General features: G+C 45.4%; 1 protein-coding gene across 3 annotated transcripts in view; it reads left to right on the top strand.

Annotated features, from left to right (window-relative positions):
• The window catches only part of BEND3 (BEN domain containing 3), a 32,927-nt gene extending 15,524 nt beyond the window's left edge, over positions 1-17,403 (top strand). For 2 of the 3 annotated variants that reach the window (XM_019735076.2, XM_074333359.1), the window contains exon 4: positions 10,986-17,403. In XM_019735076.2, the coding sequence (XP_019590635.1) occupies positions 10,986-13,232 (2,247 nt within the window). In that variant the 3' untranslated portion in view covers positions 13,233-17,403. The remainder of the gene's footprint in view (positions 1-10,985) is intronic. The other variant, XM_074333358.1, reaches the window with a different exon arrangement.
• The last annotated feature ends 280 nt before the right edge of the window (positions 17,404-17,683 follow it).

Below are 17,683 nucleotides of genomic sequence, written 5' to 3'. Positions count from 1 at the left end.
CTGTTCAAGAGCCTCCGTTTTTCAAGGGTCATTATCATTAACCAGAACATATCAGCCTGAGCCTCTTTGGGTTGTTATTAGTTCACTTTAACTCACCTCTGTTAGATGCCAGGGCAGATCTAAATAAGTTGGGAATTTTGGGGTTTTAGAGACTTAGTGAGTCTTCAATAAGTGAAAACTGTCCTTTAATTAGCAAAATGATAAGTTAAGATTTTCACCAGAATTTAAATATACATGTTTACATTCCATGCTAATGAGGACTAATGTGCATTCCACATCGTGAAACATTGAGTGATACACTTATTTATTTGGGGTTTTTTTCCCCCTCAAACAGCTTTATTGACATATAATTCGCATACTATATACAATTCACCAATTTAAATTGTACAGTTCAGTGGTTTTTCATATATTCACAGAATTGTTCAACCATCACCACAATAAATTTTAGAACGTTTTCATCACCCCACAAAGAAATCCTATACCCGCTAGCAGTCACTCCCCATTCACCCCTCCTCTAGCTCCTGGAAGCCACTAATCTACTTTCTGTCTCTATGGTTTGCCTATCCCAAACATTTCTTATAAATAGAATCATACAATATTTGGCCTTTTGTGTCTGCTTCTTTCATTTTGCATAATGTTTTCACGGTTCATCTATGCCGTAGCATGTATCGGTCCGTCTATTCCTTTTTACGGCCAAATAATACTCCATTGTGTGAATATACCATTTTTTTTTTATCCACTCATCAGTTTATGGACCTTTGGGTTGCTCCACTTTTTGAGCCATACATTTTTAAAATTCTATAATGCCCAGGGAAAAAGTTGAATTTTTTTGTACCTATATGAACATTTTTTATAAAGGATTGATTAGAAATATCTCACCCATGACTCTGGCTGCCTAAACCATCCACTTGTTGCATACCTTGTGACAAGGGAGAAAGTTTCATTTGTGGGTAAGGTTTCCAGTGCAGTAAATAGTGTCTGCAGGTTAAAGCTCAGATTCCCAACTGTTGAGATACCTGCTGTGGTAAATGAAAGCTACCAGTTGGTTAGAATAGCTTCTTTGAAAAGCATTTAACCATTCGCTTTTTCTTATGTTTTACTTTAAACCATAATTTATTATCCTTTGCCCTAATGGTTGATATTTAGATGTTTCCACTTTAGTATTATTACAAATAATGCCACAGGGACCATCCATATACATAAACCTAGTGCCTGTCTGTGAGTGGTTTTATGGGTTAGACTCCTAGAGGTTAGTCTGGAAGTGTTGAGAAGTTTGAGAGGCAGTATGTTAAGTTCCTAAAGAAACTCTTGAAAATATTTTCTTCTGTGTGTCATCTGCTTATGATCAATCCTACAAACTCCTTCCAGTATGCGAGTAAAGCCAGAGTTCAAAGAGTGGAACATGAAGTTGAGTGTATTGATGTACTTTTGCTATTGACAAACTTCCCCGCTCCACTTAAAAAAAAAGAAAAAAGAAAAAAACTTAGCCACTTCAAACAACCACTGTTTTATTTATTCACAGTTTGGAAGGCCAGCTAGTAGAGGTTCTGATTTGGCCTGACATGGTTGGGGCTGAGTCTGGGATGACCTCATTCCCGTTTCAGAGGTCTCCCCTGGGCTGGTGGGATGACTGCAGCTTCCCTTTATGCACTTTCCCATCCTCTAGGGGGCTAGTGCAGGCTTGTTCATGTGACATGGAAGAGTTCCTGGGAGCAAGAGGGCGAGCTCTGGAGTGCAAACACTTCTCAGGCCTCTGCTTGCATCACATTTGCTAAGGCCCAATGGTCAAAGCAAGTCATATGGCCAAACCTAGACCCAGAGGATGGAAAGATAAGACTCCATCCCTGATGGTAAGAGCAACAAAGTCACATTGCAAAGAGGCTTTCACACAGGATGGGGGAACTAGTGTGGCTGTTTTTAATAGTCCACCCCAGTAAGAAACAACACGCTCTTGCATCAAGAAGGGATTCTGACCATGTGGAGCCTGGGTGGTAGCCTTTGGGGACAGCCCGAGGTGGCCCTGCTGCCTCAATGCGCAAATGGTGTCACTCTTTATCCCTTCATTCACTACATTTTTGTTGTCCCAGCATCACAGAGAAGGGAGCACCTTCATATTCTTGGGGACAGAAAGGGAAGAAGGTTCTCATGATTTGTGTTTTAGTTGAATCCTTCAGTATGTGAAGCAAGTCCGAAAAGATCTGGCACTGGGCTGGCTGGCACTCCACCCGAGGTTCGTGGAGGGGATTGCCCACACGTCACATGAATGATGTGACGGTTTTGAATGCTCCTCTTGATCTGGTGGGGCCGGAGCTTCTGGCGTCATCCAGGAATTCTGACATGTTCAGAGAAAAGGGAACCAAAATGTATTTAAATATTTCTGAGATGACTGGTGCAATTTACATATTCTAATTGGTCACATATGTTTACTTTTCAGTGTATTGGCTACAGTTCCAACCCATTAGATTTTGGAAAGGAAAAGACATGTTTAATCCTGGTTTTTATTTTGGGTGTTTTATTAGCTTTGTTCATTTTCATAGTATATAGAAAGTGAGCTTGATATCCCTGCTCCCCTTCCTGTTCTGTAAAAAGAATGTGTGTAAGTTTAATTATTTTGAAATTCTTGAGCTCCTTGTAGAAAGGTGTCATGTGATTTCAAGGCAGTATTTCCTTTTACAGTTTGTATAAGTTGATGTGTCGGTAAATCAGTAGCCTCTGAACCCTGGGGATTTCAGAACAATCCATGAAATTATAGAATATGTTGATTTTTCAAAATGGTACTAGTCCTAATTCAGAATGAATAGCCCTTTATTCTTCTCCCCCTGAATTTTCTGTGATCCTTGTTACCTATGTGGTGGCAGGAGTGGAGGCGGAGACGGGGAGTATATGCGGCTTTTTAAAGCACTTTCATCGCAGGGTGAGACCAGAGGAACCGGGAGGCTGAAGCAAGCAATAATCAAAAAAGGTGGAAAGGAAGTGCATTAACAGTTATTGAGTGCCTACTCAACAAATAGCACCATTCCATGTTTCATTTAATCCATGTAAGAAACTGACGATGAGAGAATCAATATCTTCACCAGACAAGCAAACCTCAGGCGTGTAAGTTAACACGTTGCGTGTGGCGGGGTTTAAATCCCTCATACCCCTCTGTTCCGGCAGGTTTTTAAAAGAAACTACTTTAAAATGCACTCTTCTCTTTAAAGCATAAATGCTTCTATGTCATTTATTATTTTTCTATGGAATTTTTTAGGATTTACTCACCTATGATGTTAGTAATCCCTCCTGGTGTGATACTGCAGAAAGCAGCTTCCTTTGTTATTAACGAAACACAAATAATTCAATAAAATGTGCAAAGTAAAAAGAGTCAACAGTAAAAACGAGAATTCTCGTTATCCGTCCTTAACGCATGGCTCAGGAAAAAACGAAGATTCTCGTGATCCGTACGCAACGTGTTAAAAAAGAGTGCCAGGATGCCATGGGGCACCTTGTTCTTGGTGCAAGGTATCTGGATGGATTGGCACACTCAGCTCCCTGCTCCTCGTCCAGGGAGGTGAGCCCCACCTGCTCTGATCCAGCTCATAGGGCTAGTAAATACCAGAATGAGCTTAGACTCTGGAGTCAAATAAAGGGGCAGTTCACCGTGGGGCTTTTGGCCACTTATGTGACCTCTCAGATTCCTCCCTGGTGAGGCGGGGTGGTACTGCTCACCTGACTGTGTGGGTCACTGAGATGCCAGTGAAAGGAGCCCAGCACAGGGCTGCCTCATGTCTGCCTTCAGAAGGTTGACTTACTGCCCCAGCCCTCGTCTGCAACTCCCACCCCTGTGGTCAGTATTCAGCTGCCTCCTCCCATATATATCAGAATGAAGATGACATGGAATTACCAAGCGAAGCCATCTGACGCCCTCTAGTTTGAGCACCGCTGAAGTCAGAACTTAGACCACCCTTCACCATTTTCTCCTAACCCCGAGGGAAGCGGGGAGGGTTTGAGTGGGAGCCCTGGTGCTCACGGTTCAGACTCGGATCAGTGCTGACGACTTATTTATGAGTGACATCTAGTACAATACTAAGAAGAAAAATAAAACCCTCAAAAAATCTAACAAAAGGCTGTATAAAGACTTAATTGGCACCTCCACTGGAAAAGCCTTCATAGCCAAACACAGCAGATGTGGAAGGTGAGCAGCCAACATTTTCATTGGTAATAATCTTTTTGTTCTTGGAAGTGGGGGCGATATTCAGGAGCTTCAGGAGCTGTATGCCCGGCAAAAGTTAGCTTTGCTCTCCTGGGGCTTTTTGTTTCTTTGTTTATTTTTAATCCTAAAGTGTCACTGTGGTTTGTTTTTCAATTAGAGAACAGAAATGCCATCTTGTTCATTCAGTGCAAATGTACTAAACACCTCCTAAGTGTCAGTTACTGGATACCAGATGGAGATGCATAATAGTTTCCACAACAACCATAGCAGATAGGTGCGATGGCCATTCCCATTTTCCTGAGGCTCAGGAAGCCGGCTCCATTCAGAGCTATACACTGAAACACCCTGGTGGCCCTAAGGGCTGGGAGGTACTTGTAAGATGCTGTGAGGAGCCTTTGCGAAGTCCTGCCCTGATGTTTTGCCAGCTCTTCTTATCTTTTTCTTCTCCCTGCCGTTATCCTTGCTGTATCTCCCCAGATTCTTATTTTCTCAGGCATGATAGCACATTCTTCATCCTCTCCACACACGGTTGGCAGTGTAAGGATGACCCAGAAGGTAAAAGCCACGAGGGCATAGACTGTTGGGCTTCTTCCCGTGTGCCCATGGCTTTGCACAGTGTCTCCCGGATGATGACCACTCAGTAATATTTGTTGGCTGGCTCTGGGTGGTAGCGAGCTCCTCCAGCCCTTGCTGCTGACTACCTATGGTCATTTGACGGTGATGATGATGATGATGAAAACATTTTTTTGAAAATGAAAAAGGTAAGCATCACCCCTGCCTCGATTATTTGGAGGAGGTGGTGTTTCGCATGGTCTGCCGTTGATGCTATATTAATTCTCAACTCCCTATTCTCAAAGACGTGCTGCTTCCTTGGTGTTCCAGTTTGCTGACTCCCTGGGCACCGTTTAGCTACTCCTCATTCATTGAACTGAATTCAGTGACTGCTGTTGATTTGGAGTCCTGAGGAAGATGTGTAGTCCTTGGAGGATCTCCCTGGGACCCAATCTCTGGGATGTCGCTGGGCACGGACACATGGAATTTCTCCTAAATAGTCTGCTTACCCCTCACTTATAACCCAACACCAACCTCTTTTTGTTCAAATTCTCCAGCTGAGAGATTGGGGCATTCCCTCTTGAGTCTAAGGGTGCTGGTGGTGAATGAAATGCCCTGATCAAACCCAGGATAGATGCTGGCGCAGCAGAGTTCCCATATGGTTGGAAGATGAGCCTCGGAGACTCGGGAATGGTGTCAGCCAGACACCCAGTGCCAAGTAGCACAGATTTAAAGATTTCTTGATACTCCTAGACAGCTGAGCAGAGATTTTATCAGCAGCAGCAAATGAAGCCAGCTCATCGTCGGCTTGGCAGCATTTGTGGAATTAATTGAAGCACTGAGTTGACAGGGCACCAGTGTGGGGATATCTAAGAACTTTTCTCTTTGGTTCTGGTGTTGTGTTTTGTGTTGAATTGTGTATCCAAGGTCTCTGGGAGTGAGGAATGTTGCCCTCTGCTGGGACTTTAACTTAATTTTTTTATTGAAGCCGCTTAGCCAAAAATGTTTCTATTGATGGCAGTGTTTCTAACATGCTTGGTAGAAACTGACATATTTTTATTAATGAGGCTGAATATGGAGAGTCATAGAGGGGATTTCCAGTTCCCATATACTCAGGCCTCCTGCCTGCTGTGGGAAGGTGGGGGAGTCAGAGGACTTCTGTTTGTTGTTGGTATTCAGACTATTCACCCAGAAACTTGTCCTCGCACTCTACTTTCCAGCTGGGGATGAATTAGGACAGATCTCCCTCTACAACACGTACTCTTGCTGCCTGGCCTGTGAGTTTCTGGTGAGCTCTTTGCACAGAATCCTTTTTAAAATATTAGTGGGATCACTTGTAAAGCAAAGGCCCCTTTTCTAAAATCACTACTAATGCAGTTATGATTTCTTTAATGATTGGCATTACAAATTAAAATTTCTCTATATTGATAAAACCTCGTGGAAATTTCATGATCCCATAGGACCTCCTAATTGTTTTGGTGTAATAGAATTTAATGGTGAATAAGTTATTAAAAACCTAATTTACAGTCTATAGGGATTAGCAAGTGAGGCACTTTGAATTTATTTTGGCAGTGCTTTTCAACAGTGATCCAGAGTCAAACCTATGTTATAGAGAAATACAGCTCACATATATGGATTTATAAGTATGTAGATGCACACAGAGAAATGACACAAAACTATGTGCAGTGCACTCTGGTATTTTCTATTCTATTTTCTTTTTTTTCTTCCTTCCTGTCTCTTTTTTTTTCTTTCGTACTTCCTCCTTCCCTCCCTCTTTCTTCTTATGCTACTCATGATACATCGAATCAGTTTCTCCATTTACTAATGATGACCCGCCGTCCTAAACACACTGCATTAGGGATAAATTTTCAACTATCTTTATTCTTTTCTCCAAGTTTCTGGTGTGTGTGTGTGTGTGTGTGTTGGGGTGGAGGGATTTCCTTCCTCCCTTCCTTTCTTCCTTCCTTCTTCCCTCCCTCCCTAATCCTCTGCTTTCTGTCAGATAGCAGAACAAAAGAACTTGTAAAGAGCCTAAAACCCTACCTTCAGCTCAGTCATCCTGTCGTCCTCCCCTGCCTCCAGCCTTTAGGGCAAACACCTCTAAGACGAGCCTACTAGGAGTCCCTTACCCGGCTGCCGGTGCTGTAGGAACGTCCTCTTGTTGACTGGTTGAGAGTAATTACAACTAGTTTTATAAAAGGCCCAAAGTATTGCTTCTGCTCTGGCTTGGGAACATCATTATTTAACACATTGTTTGTGGGAAACGAGTAAACTCGTCATATCACCTCTAGTTGGAACTGGCAAAAATTTTGCAAAGTAAATAAAGAGAGACCTCTTTTTAAACTAAAACACTGAAAGTTTCATAGAAAAATATCAAATAGATCGAAAGATAGGAATATTTTATGGAAAGTCTAATTTTGGCAAGAAAATGTCAGAAAAGCCCCACGTTACGACACGATTTGGCGGGAAAATGCCCACTTACAAATTAATAATAATCATATTGTGATAAATATTAAGTACTTAACTATGATCAGACATGGCTCAGTGCTTTATATGCATTATTTCATTAAGTTCTCAAAACCGCCCTAAGACAGGTACCGTTATTTATCTCTGAGTTACACTCAGAAAGCTGAGATCTAAAAGGTCACATAATGTGACCAAGGTCACACAGAGGACAACCTGATGGTTGAGCTGAGCTCTTACCCACTCCTTTCATCTCTACACTCGTTATTCATGAAGCGAGTGGCCTGTCTGAACAGCTCCTCTTTCTTTTTTAAAAAATTATTGTTATTATTTTTTTAACTTTTTATTTTAAGTGTGTTTTTCCAGGACCCATCAGCTCCAAGTCAAGTAGTTGTTTCAATCTAGTTGTGGAGGGCGCAGCTCACAGTGGCCCATGTGGGGATCGAACCAGCAACCTTGTTAAGAGCACCAGGCTCTTAACCAACTGAGCTAACCGGCCGCCCCTGATAAGTTTTGACATGTGCATATCAGTGAAGCCATCACCATGACCAACATAAACATACCCATCAACCACTACCTTTAAAGTTTCCTTGTGCCTCTTTGCATCCTCCCTGTACCCCCAGGTAACCACTAGGTAAATTTGCATTTTCTAGAACTTTATGTGAATGGGATCATACAGTGTGGCCTCTTGTTTGTCTGGCTTCTTTTAGCACAGTTACTTTGAGATTCATCATGAATACCATGTGTCAGCTCTATTTCTGAGTAGTATTTTGTTGTACAAAAATAATAGTTTATATACTGGTTAATAAAAATTCGGGGTGTTTCCAGTTTGGGGCTATTTACAGATAGGTCTGTCATGAACATTTGCTTAGAAGTCTTTATATGATCCCGTGCTTTCATTTTGCTTGGTAAATAAATACCTAGGAATGGAATATCTGGATAATATGGTCCGTGTATGTTTTAACTTTTTTAGAAAGTACCAACAATTTTCCAAAGTGGTTGTACCATTTTATATCCCCACCAGCAATGTATAAGAATTCCAGTTCCGGGGCGGCCTGATGGCTCAGGTGGTTGGAGCGCCGTGCTCCTAATGCTGAGATCACCGGTTCGATTCCCACATGGGCCAGTGAGCTATGCCCTCTACAGCTAAGATTGTGAACAATGGTCTCCCTGGTTGAGCAGCTGGAGGTTGGCGTAAACTGCCGTGGGCTGCCGAGTGCTGCTGCGGTGTGCCGTGTGCCCCTATCAGTGGCCGGCAGCCAGCGTGAGTGGCCGACCGACAACTGGTGACCGACTGCCTCAGCCAGGGGGGAGCGCAAGGCTCATAATAGCAGCATGGACCAGGGAGCTGTGCCCTACACAGCTAGACTGAGAAACAACGGCTTGAACCGGAGTCGGGTGGGGGAGGTGGAAGAAGGAGGAAAAAAAAAAGAATTCCAGTTCCTTCACATCATCTCCAACACTCACTATTGTCTGTATTTTTTATTATACCCATTCTAGTAGAGTTGATATAACCAAATCTCACTGTGGTTTTAATTTGCATGTTATTAGAAGCATCTTTTCATGTGCTTATGTGCCATATATATATCTTTGAAGTGGCAGTTGAAATAATTAATTGGGTTGTATGTTGTTGTGTTTAAGAGTTGTTGAAGCTTTCTGGATCCAAGTCCTTTATCAAATAAATAATTTGCCAGTATTTTCTTCCAGTCTGGGCTTGTTTTTCCTTTGTTTAATAGTGTCCTTCAAAGAGCAGAAGTTTTTAATTTTGATGAAGTCCAGTTTATCTGTTTGTTCTCTTATGGATCATACTGGTAGTATTGTATCTAAGAAATATTTGCCTAAACCAAGGTTTCAAAGGATTTCTCTTATGTTTTTTTCTAGAAGTGTTAGGATTTTAAGTTAGGTTTTATATATAGGTCCACAATCCATTTTGAGTTCATTTTTGTATATGGAACATGGTGGGATGAACCAACATCATATGTCGAAAAGATTATCCTTCCTCCACTAAATTAATTGCCTTTGAATGTGGAAAATCACCTGTCCGTATATATGTAAATAAGCCCCTTAAAATGTGCAGGGCCTGGCTATAGAGAAAACTACTGATGAAGCAATGAAAGTAGTGAGAACTCTGGGTTCCCAAAGGTCAGGGCGATTGCTGTCCATGGAGCTTGGAGTCAAGCATTGAGGTCCTTAAAGGGTATCTTTTGTTTGTTTTGTTTTGTTTTTGTTGTTGTTTTGTGTTTTTTTAATTAGTTTATTGGGGTGACAATTGTTAGTAAATTACATAGATTCAGGTGTACAATTCTGTACTACATCATCTATATATCACATTGTATTTTTACCACCCAGAGTCAGTTCTCTTTCTGTCACCATATATTTGATCCCCTTTACCCTCATCTACCATTCCCCTCCCCCCTTACCCTCTGGTAACCCCTAAACTAGTGTCTATGCCTTTGAATTTTTGTTTCTTCATTTGTTTGTCTTGTTCTTTTATTTTTTCAGTTTCATGTACCACAAATCAGTGAAATCATATGGTTCTCTTACTTTTTCTGACTTATTTCGCTTAGCATTATAATCTCAAGATCCGTCCATGTTGTCGCAAATGGTACTATATCATCTTTTCTTGTGGCCGAATAGTATTCCATTGTGTGTATATATATATATACACCACAACTTCTTTATCCATTCATCTATCGAAGGACACTGTGGTTGTTTCCATGTCTTGGCCACCGTAAATAAAGCTTCAGTGAACATTGGAGAACATATGTCTTTATGGATATTTTCAGATTTTTTGGGTAGATACCCAGGAGAGGGATTGCTGGGTCTAAAGGGTATCTTGAGCTTCCCTGGGAGTCCAGCAATAATGGACTTGCGGAGTATACCTTCCTTGGGCGAATTGAGGAACCCATCCCTGAAATTATTTTTGGTGGGGCTAAGTTCTTTCACAGACCTCTGTTAATACCCTACCTAGATGCATAGGAGACACGTTAATTCATTACGTACAGTGGGTGCCTCAAGACAGTGTAGCTTAATTCTTTCCTGGAATTCTGGTTGAGAAGGGCTGCTGGACCGACAAGGAGACCACGATTTAGAAACCTGGGAGGCTCATCACTTCCCGGAATTTCACAATTCCAGGAAAGGTCTGGGCTAGTCCTTTCCCAATCAGAGATAAGACGTGATTCTAGGCAGTGGTAGAGTTGGCAGCACACTGCCACTGTCGAGACCCTGTGCTGTGCCCAACACTGTGCATCTCGGTTGTCCCGATGGAGACACCTATTCTAGAACCTGCAGACCTGAGGACACGCTGCTGCCTTCTGGAACTGCTGTAGGCAGGAGTCATTATCCCTGTCAGTTGAACAGTTGAGCAGTTGAGGCCGGGTCAGTGGGGTGAGCTGCCCATGGCAGGGCTGCCACAGGAGCTCCTCGTGTTCCTGTGGTCTCTCTCCCATCCCTAGCAGAGCTCTCACCCAATCTTGCCAGCATCTGTGCTTGGACTCCTGTTGGGCCCTCTGGGCAGGAAATGCAGCGCTGGTGTCCTGCTGGAATTTAAAGTCTTCGGGTCTAGCCCGAGCCTCTCCGGAAGTAGAGCAAACAGGTTTGGCACTGGGATGTGGGTTTGTATTCATGGTGTGTTCCTGGATGGGCAGAGTGACTCTGGGGCATAGGAAGCAGTTCCCCACATGCTCTCGCTTTTGACCTTGGTCCCTCTGTGTGTGTGACACAGACCCGTGTTGAGTGTTGTAAATCAGAACAGCCCCCTAACAGACGTTTTGTTTTCCAGGCGCTCCTTGCAGGCATGAGGAACCGGGAGAACAGCTCGCCCTGCCAGGGCAACGGGGAGCAGGCCAGCAGGGGCAAGAACTTGGTCAGTGTGTGGCCTAGCGAGGAGGAGCCCTGCAATGACGTGGCCACCCCGTCCTACAAGAAGCCTCTGTATGGCATCTCGCACAAGATCATGGAGAAGAAGAACCCTCCTGCAGGGGATTTGCTCAGCACCTACGAGCTCTTGGAGAAGGCGAACCCCAGCAACAGCCCCTCACCGCTTCGGCTCCTGAACGAGCCACAGAAGCGGGAGTGTGGCAGTGCGGCCACAGCCACCGACGGCGACCCTAACATCTACTTTCTGATCCAGAAGATGTTCTACATGCTCAACACACTCTCCTCAAACATGTCCCAGCTGCACAGCAAGGTGGACCTGCTGTCCCTGGAAGTGAGCCGCATCAAGAAGCAGGTGAGCCCCACCGAGATGGTGGCCAAGTTCCAGCCGCCCCCTGAGTACCAGCTCACAGCCGCCGAGCTCAAGCAGATCGTAGACCAGAGCCTGTCGGGTGGGGACCTGGCCTGCCGCCTGCTGGTGCAGCTCTTCCCCGAGCTCTTCAGCGACGTGGACTTTTCCCGTGGCTGCAGTGCCTGCGGCTTTGCGGCCAAGCGGAAGCTGGAGTCGCTGCATCTGCAGCTCATCCGCAACTACGTGGAGGTCTACTACCCCTCGGTGAAGGACACAGCGGTGTGGCAGGCCGAGTGCCTGCCACAGCTGAATGACTTCTTCAGCCGCTTCTGGGCCCAGCGGGAAATGGAGGACAGCCAGCCGGGGGGCCAAGTGGCCAGCTTCTTTGAGACGGAGCAGGTAGACCCTGGCCACTTCTTGGACAACAAAGACCAGGAGGAGGCCCTGTCCCTTGACCGGAGCAGCACCATCGCCTCGGACCATGTGGTCGACACACAGGACCTCACCGAGTTCCTGGACGAAGCCTCGTCACCTGGAGAGTTTGCCGTCTTCCTTCTGCACCGGCTCTTCCCGGAGCTCTTTGACCACCGGAAGCTGGGTGAGCAGTACAGCTGCTACGGGGACAGTGGCAAGCAGGAGCTGGACCCGCAGCGGCTGCAGATCATCCGCAACTACACAGAGATCTACTTCCCCGACATGCAGGAGGAGGAGGCCTGGCTGCAGCAGTGCGCCCAGCGCATCAACGATGAGCTCGAGGGCCTGGGGCCGGATGGGGGCAGCGAAGGTGAACCCCCGCGGGATGACTGCTATGACTCCTCCAGCCTGCCCGACGACATCTCCGTGGTCAAGGTGGAGGACAGCTTCGAGGGTGAGCGGCCGGGCCGGCGGTCCAAGAAGATCTGGCTGGTGCCCATCGACTTTGACAAGCTGGATATCCCGCAGCCTGACTTCGAGGTACCGGGCGCCGACTGCCTGCTCAGCAAGGAGCAGCTTCGCAGCATCTACGAGAGCAGCCTGTCTATAGGCAACTTCGCCTCGCGCCTGCTGGTGCATCTCTTCCCCGAGCTCTTCACCCATGAGAACCTGCGGAAGCAGTACAACTGCAGTGGCTCCCTGGGCAAGAAGCAGCTGGACCCATCCCGCATCAAGCTCATTCGCCACTACGTGCAGCTGCTCTATCCCCGGGCCAAGAATGACCGTGTCTGGACGCTGGAGTTTGTGGGCAAATTGGACGAGCGCTGCCGGCGCCGGGACACGGAGCAGAGGCGCTCCTACCAGCAGCAGCGCAAGGTCCACGTGCCAGGCCCCGAGTGCAGAGACCTGGCAAACTATGCAATCAACCCCGAGCGGTTCCGAGAGGAATTTGAGGGGCCCCCGCTGCCCCCCGAAAGAAGCAGCAAGGACTTCTGCAAGATCCCTCTGGATGAGCTGGTGGTTCCCTCGCCCGATTTCCCGGTGCCTTCGCCGTACCTGCTGTCAGACAAGGAGGTGCGCGAGATCGTGCAGCAGAGCCTCTCGGTGGGCAACTTCGCCGCCCGCCTCCTCGTCAGGCTCTTCCCCGAACTCTTCACGGCGGAGAATCTCCGGCTGCAGTACAACCACTCCGGGGCCTGCAACAAGAAGCAGCTGGACCCCACGCGGCTCAGGCTCATCCGCCACTATGTGGAGGCAGTCTACCCCGTAGAGAAGATGGAGGAGGTGTGGCACTATGAATGTATCCCCAGCATCGATGAACGGTGCCGCCGCCCCAACAGGAAAAAATGTGACATCCTGAAGAAAGCCAAGAAAGTGGAGAAGTGATGGGCAGCCTGGGGCCTGAGCCTTTCGGAGCGTGTGTACGGTACCCACAGACATGCACCTTAGTGGGGAGTGGCTTACTACTTTTGCACACATACACACCCACCCAACCACAAGCAGGAAGCCTTGCCTTTGGTCTCTCCTACTTCCGACTTTTGTCCTGAGTTCCCCCTGGTGCAGATGGTTTGGGGAGGGCTGAGATGTGAGGGCAGAGAAGCCTCAGGAGAGGGGGTTCTCTCTCCTGGTCTGTGTCCTCTCCTTCCCCTCAATTTGAAATGCAAATGCAGTAGCTCTCTTGGTCCTCTTCCCACATTTTACATCTAACATTTTTATCAATTTTTTCTAATTAAAAAGAAACCCTTTTTAAGAAAGATCATTGGGCTCTTTGGGGGCCGTTTTACTTAGAAAAAAATTCTTTTACGTATTTGAGGTGAAGTACTGTAAAATGACTTCAGTTGCTGGGATTCCTTTTTAAGGTGGTTTCAGATTTATGAAATGTTTAGAAGTGCCATGTTCATGCATGATAGCTAATAATAGCTTCAGGTAGCATAGACTGATTTTACTGACCTTGTCTTTTACATCTGATTTTGAAAGAGTCAAGATGTCCCTTGGATGGCAGTGGAGGGGATGGAATAGTGTGGCATTGTGACCACGGTCGCATTCTCCCTTCTACTGTAGTGCCGAGGCAAGGGGCTTACTCAGCCTGGCCTGTGCGTCGTTGCTTCGTGCTCTCGGCAGAATGTTGTGCTCTCTCTCTGTAGACAAGAACACTGGATGATGATGGTGATATGCTGATGATGCTGATGATGATGATGATATGAATGTAGATAGACGTGGAAACACGTTTGCAATGTCATTTGCGCTGTGTCCTTCCACTGCCCCTTCCCTCTCCATACAAGGATGCTGGTTGGAGGGGCAGACAGACACGTTTCCCTGGTAAACAGCGTGTGTGGATAACTGGTTCCATGTTTGATTGAAGGATGGGTCCCTGTGTGCTCACCAAGAACTGTTTACTTTCTGTGTGTGTATTTGTACAAAATCCAGGTCTGAGAGCTGTGTGGGGACTTCACCACCCCTCATGGGTAGCCGCTCCAGTCCGTGTTCCTCAGGGCCGGCTCACACCCTCAGGCCCACTTGAGGATATCTGGTATTGGAAGGACACAGGTCATGTCAAATGGGGCGCCCATGTCCCTTCCCAGGGTCCAGTCAGAGCTTTCCCCTCAGACACCCAAGAAGTACATTCAGTTTGTCATGAATGCACTGTGTTCCAACCCCTAGAAGGTCCTGCTGTCCTACATCTGGCTGGTCCCTTGGCCTCGGGATGACATATCTCTTCTCTCCCCACTGGCTGGGAAAGTCAAACTGCTTCAGGCCAGTGGCATATTCTCCAGGAGTTCCAACCATGACATTTCCTAACAGTTGAAGTCCTTAAAAACTTCACCTACCGACTTTGGGGGCCAAATGCCTAAGAGGCAAAGGAAAGGAATTCAAACGATGCATTATACCAGAAACCTGGAAAATGAATGAATCACACAGGATAGTCATAAAACCCGCGTGGCTTAGTATTTTGCTACCTTAAAAATGCAGAAATAATAGAAACAATCTGTGAATTATCTTTATACAGCTGATAAGGACTTCAGTTCTGGTGGCTGTATGACATAATTTTGCCTGCACCTATCTAGCAGGCTTTATATGTATATATACATATATACGTATATGTATATATATATATGTACATATATATATATATATGAGACAGGATTTTGAGCAATGTAAACTTGGTGGTCTAACTTTAGTAAATTTGCTTTTAAATGTCATTTACAGATTATTTCTGTTGAAACTGCAGACCTAAATTATTGAAATCTAGAAATGCACAGGGACGTAATGACTCACCCATCCACACGCACACACACATTTCTTATTAAAAAACTGAAGTGAGATGAAGGGGACCTATGTGACTCAGTTCAACCTCTTTGTGCCTGGAAAGAAGGAACTGGAGCAGCCAGGAGCTCACTTTTCTGCCCCCTACCTGGGTCTTTCTCTATGCCTTAGTCTGTCTAACACACAAATGCACACACACGTGCACACATGTGCACACACATGCACACACATGCCCTACCCAAAGATGGCAGTGGTACTTGCCTGCTGGCCCTGCTGGCTGGAGGGTGCCGTGGAATTTGTTCTGGTCTCTAGGATGACTCCAAGAGGATTCCAAGCCATGTGAAAATTGCCCTGCTTTCTAGATGGTGGAATGTGACCCTGCAACTTTAGAAGCACAATCATTTATTAATAATTTTTTAAAATCCTATCTACCCACATTAAAGAAATCATCAGTTTCTGGGTTCTAGGAGTGAAATATGTCTCTATAACCCAGAGCATGTTCAATTTTTTGGAAACCTTATTTTGGTGGTTTCCTTAATACTTTTCTTGTGTAGGGCTTCTTCCTCCCACATCTTAGAGTCTCTTTCAGTGGAGAGAGGTGGACATACTCTGGGAGCTGTTTCCTGTGCCTCCGGACTGGCTCCTCAGGAAACGCCTGCAGGTCCCGTGTCTGTCTGTCTGTCTGTACGGTGTCCTCAGTTCTCCAGCCATACAGGGGGGTTCCAGGGGCAGTTTTGTACATGAAGCAATAGAAGTACAAAATACTTATTTTTTTTCAAAATTCAGTAATATCCATCAAATTTCCATAAAATCTGTTGGCAAATCTCTTCCCCCTCCCCATCTAAATTCTTTGGTTTTCACTTATTTTATTTTATTTTATTTTATTTTTGTCCTTGTATCTGGAGGACTAAAGACTAGCACAGACACATTCTGATGTTAAGTAAAATAGCAGGTCACAATAGGTGGTAGTGTCCCTCATTTTCTGTGTTAGTAAGTTTTAAAAGAATGTATAAGATAGTCATGAATGTACTGTGTTCTAATCCTGCTTCAGTTCACTTTGGCTGTGTCTACGTGACAGACATTTGACAGGGAATAAAGTCATGTCTGGTGTCATGGGCGTTAGTTAGTGTGCCCCTCCCCATTCAGTCTTGACCCTGGACCTTTTAAGTTGGGGGGGGGGGTACCATGTCAGCAGCAATCATCAACCAACCAATGGGATCTACTAGTGGTGAATGGATTAGCTCTTTAAAGGGTAAGAGTTACTGGCCTGACCACACCACAGCATGGCCACGGGGGTTCCTGTAGAGATGGCCTCAGTTTCCACCTTTCCTCACAAATATTTGCTTCTTGCCTGATTGGGGGGGGGGGGGGTGTCTCAAGACCCCTGATTGGAGCTCATTGAGCTCTTACCCTGCCTGATAGACCATATGAAACTGGGTTAGGGGCCAAGCGGCTGTGACTGCCATTGGGAAATCCTTGCCTCACGTAGATCCAGCCTTAATGTTTTTCTGACATCCCAGTGATAGCAGCCCCTGCACAAAGTGGATATCAGAGTTCATACTGTGAGAGGACAAAATAATGAGAATAGTTTTACCAAAGATAATGAACTATCACATAATGTCTGCATTTTACCATTGATTTGAGTGCATCCTTAGAAAACTGAATGTAACAAAAACCCAGGACATTTTCGGAAATTGTATGCTCTATAGCAAGTTTGTGTGAATTTTTATACAAGCACTGTTTTATGAGTTATATAAAATGTTATAAAAATAGAAAAAATCTGTCTCGTAACATCTTCTTTTCTTAAGGCAGAGAGGTCGCTCAGAACCTGTCTTGGTGTATTTGTCTTTCCGTGTGGCCCCCTCCTGCGTTCCCAGGGGAGGGCAGGAACACTCCAGGGGCACCTCAGCGCCTCAGGCCTCCTCACTCTGGGTATCAGGGCTACAGCTCACAGGATTTCAGTTTGTCACAGCTGAATGACTGAGAAGTTGACAAACAAATCCTAGCTCATTTCTACACCAACCGCTTCCTGGCCACACAGTGGGAGGTGCGTGTGACCTTTTCTTACGTTTCCTCGTCATCTGTGCCAGACCCTCCGTGCCTGCTGCCAAGCTAGCAGAGCTTCATTTCACACTCTCTTTTGGAGCAAAGCTAACATGAACTGATAACAAAAGGCTGCAGATGTTTTCTCACCTCTTTGGCTAATTATACACCATTGACTTTAAATACTATTGCATAGTAAAAATAATGTCTCAGGCTGTCAGAGAAATGTTTTTGTTTGGTCCAAGTGTCACTATATAAAGAAAGTTGTGGCTTGTCATTGAGCACTTTTCCTGCAGCAAGTGCCTGCTCAGTTGTGAGTCCTGACACCTCTGTGCTTTGAGCCTCCTGCAGGTTAGGGCTGGTTTGGGGCTGGAGCCCCAAATACTAGGTCCACAAGCAAATTTAATCAAGACTTGAAGGAAAGCTAAATGCTTTAAGCCCCTTCTGGCTGTAAGTATCTTTGTTTTCTACCAAAAAGAAAATTCACAGAGAAATTCAATATATGTGAGGTAACTTATAAAATCTAGTTC

Source organism: Rhinolophus sinicus, linkage group LG05 (genome assembly GCF_036562045.2).
Source record: "Rhinolophus sinicus isolate RSC01 linkage group LG05, ASM3656204v1, whole genome shotgun sequence".
In the NCBI taxonomy this organism is placed as follows: Eukaryota; Metazoa; Chordata; class Mammalia; order Chiroptera; family Rhinolophidae; genus Rhinolophus; species Rhinolophus sinicus.
The sequence above is the reverse complement of the archived record's forward strand: the minus strand, read 5'-3'. Positions and strand labels throughout refer to the sequence as shown.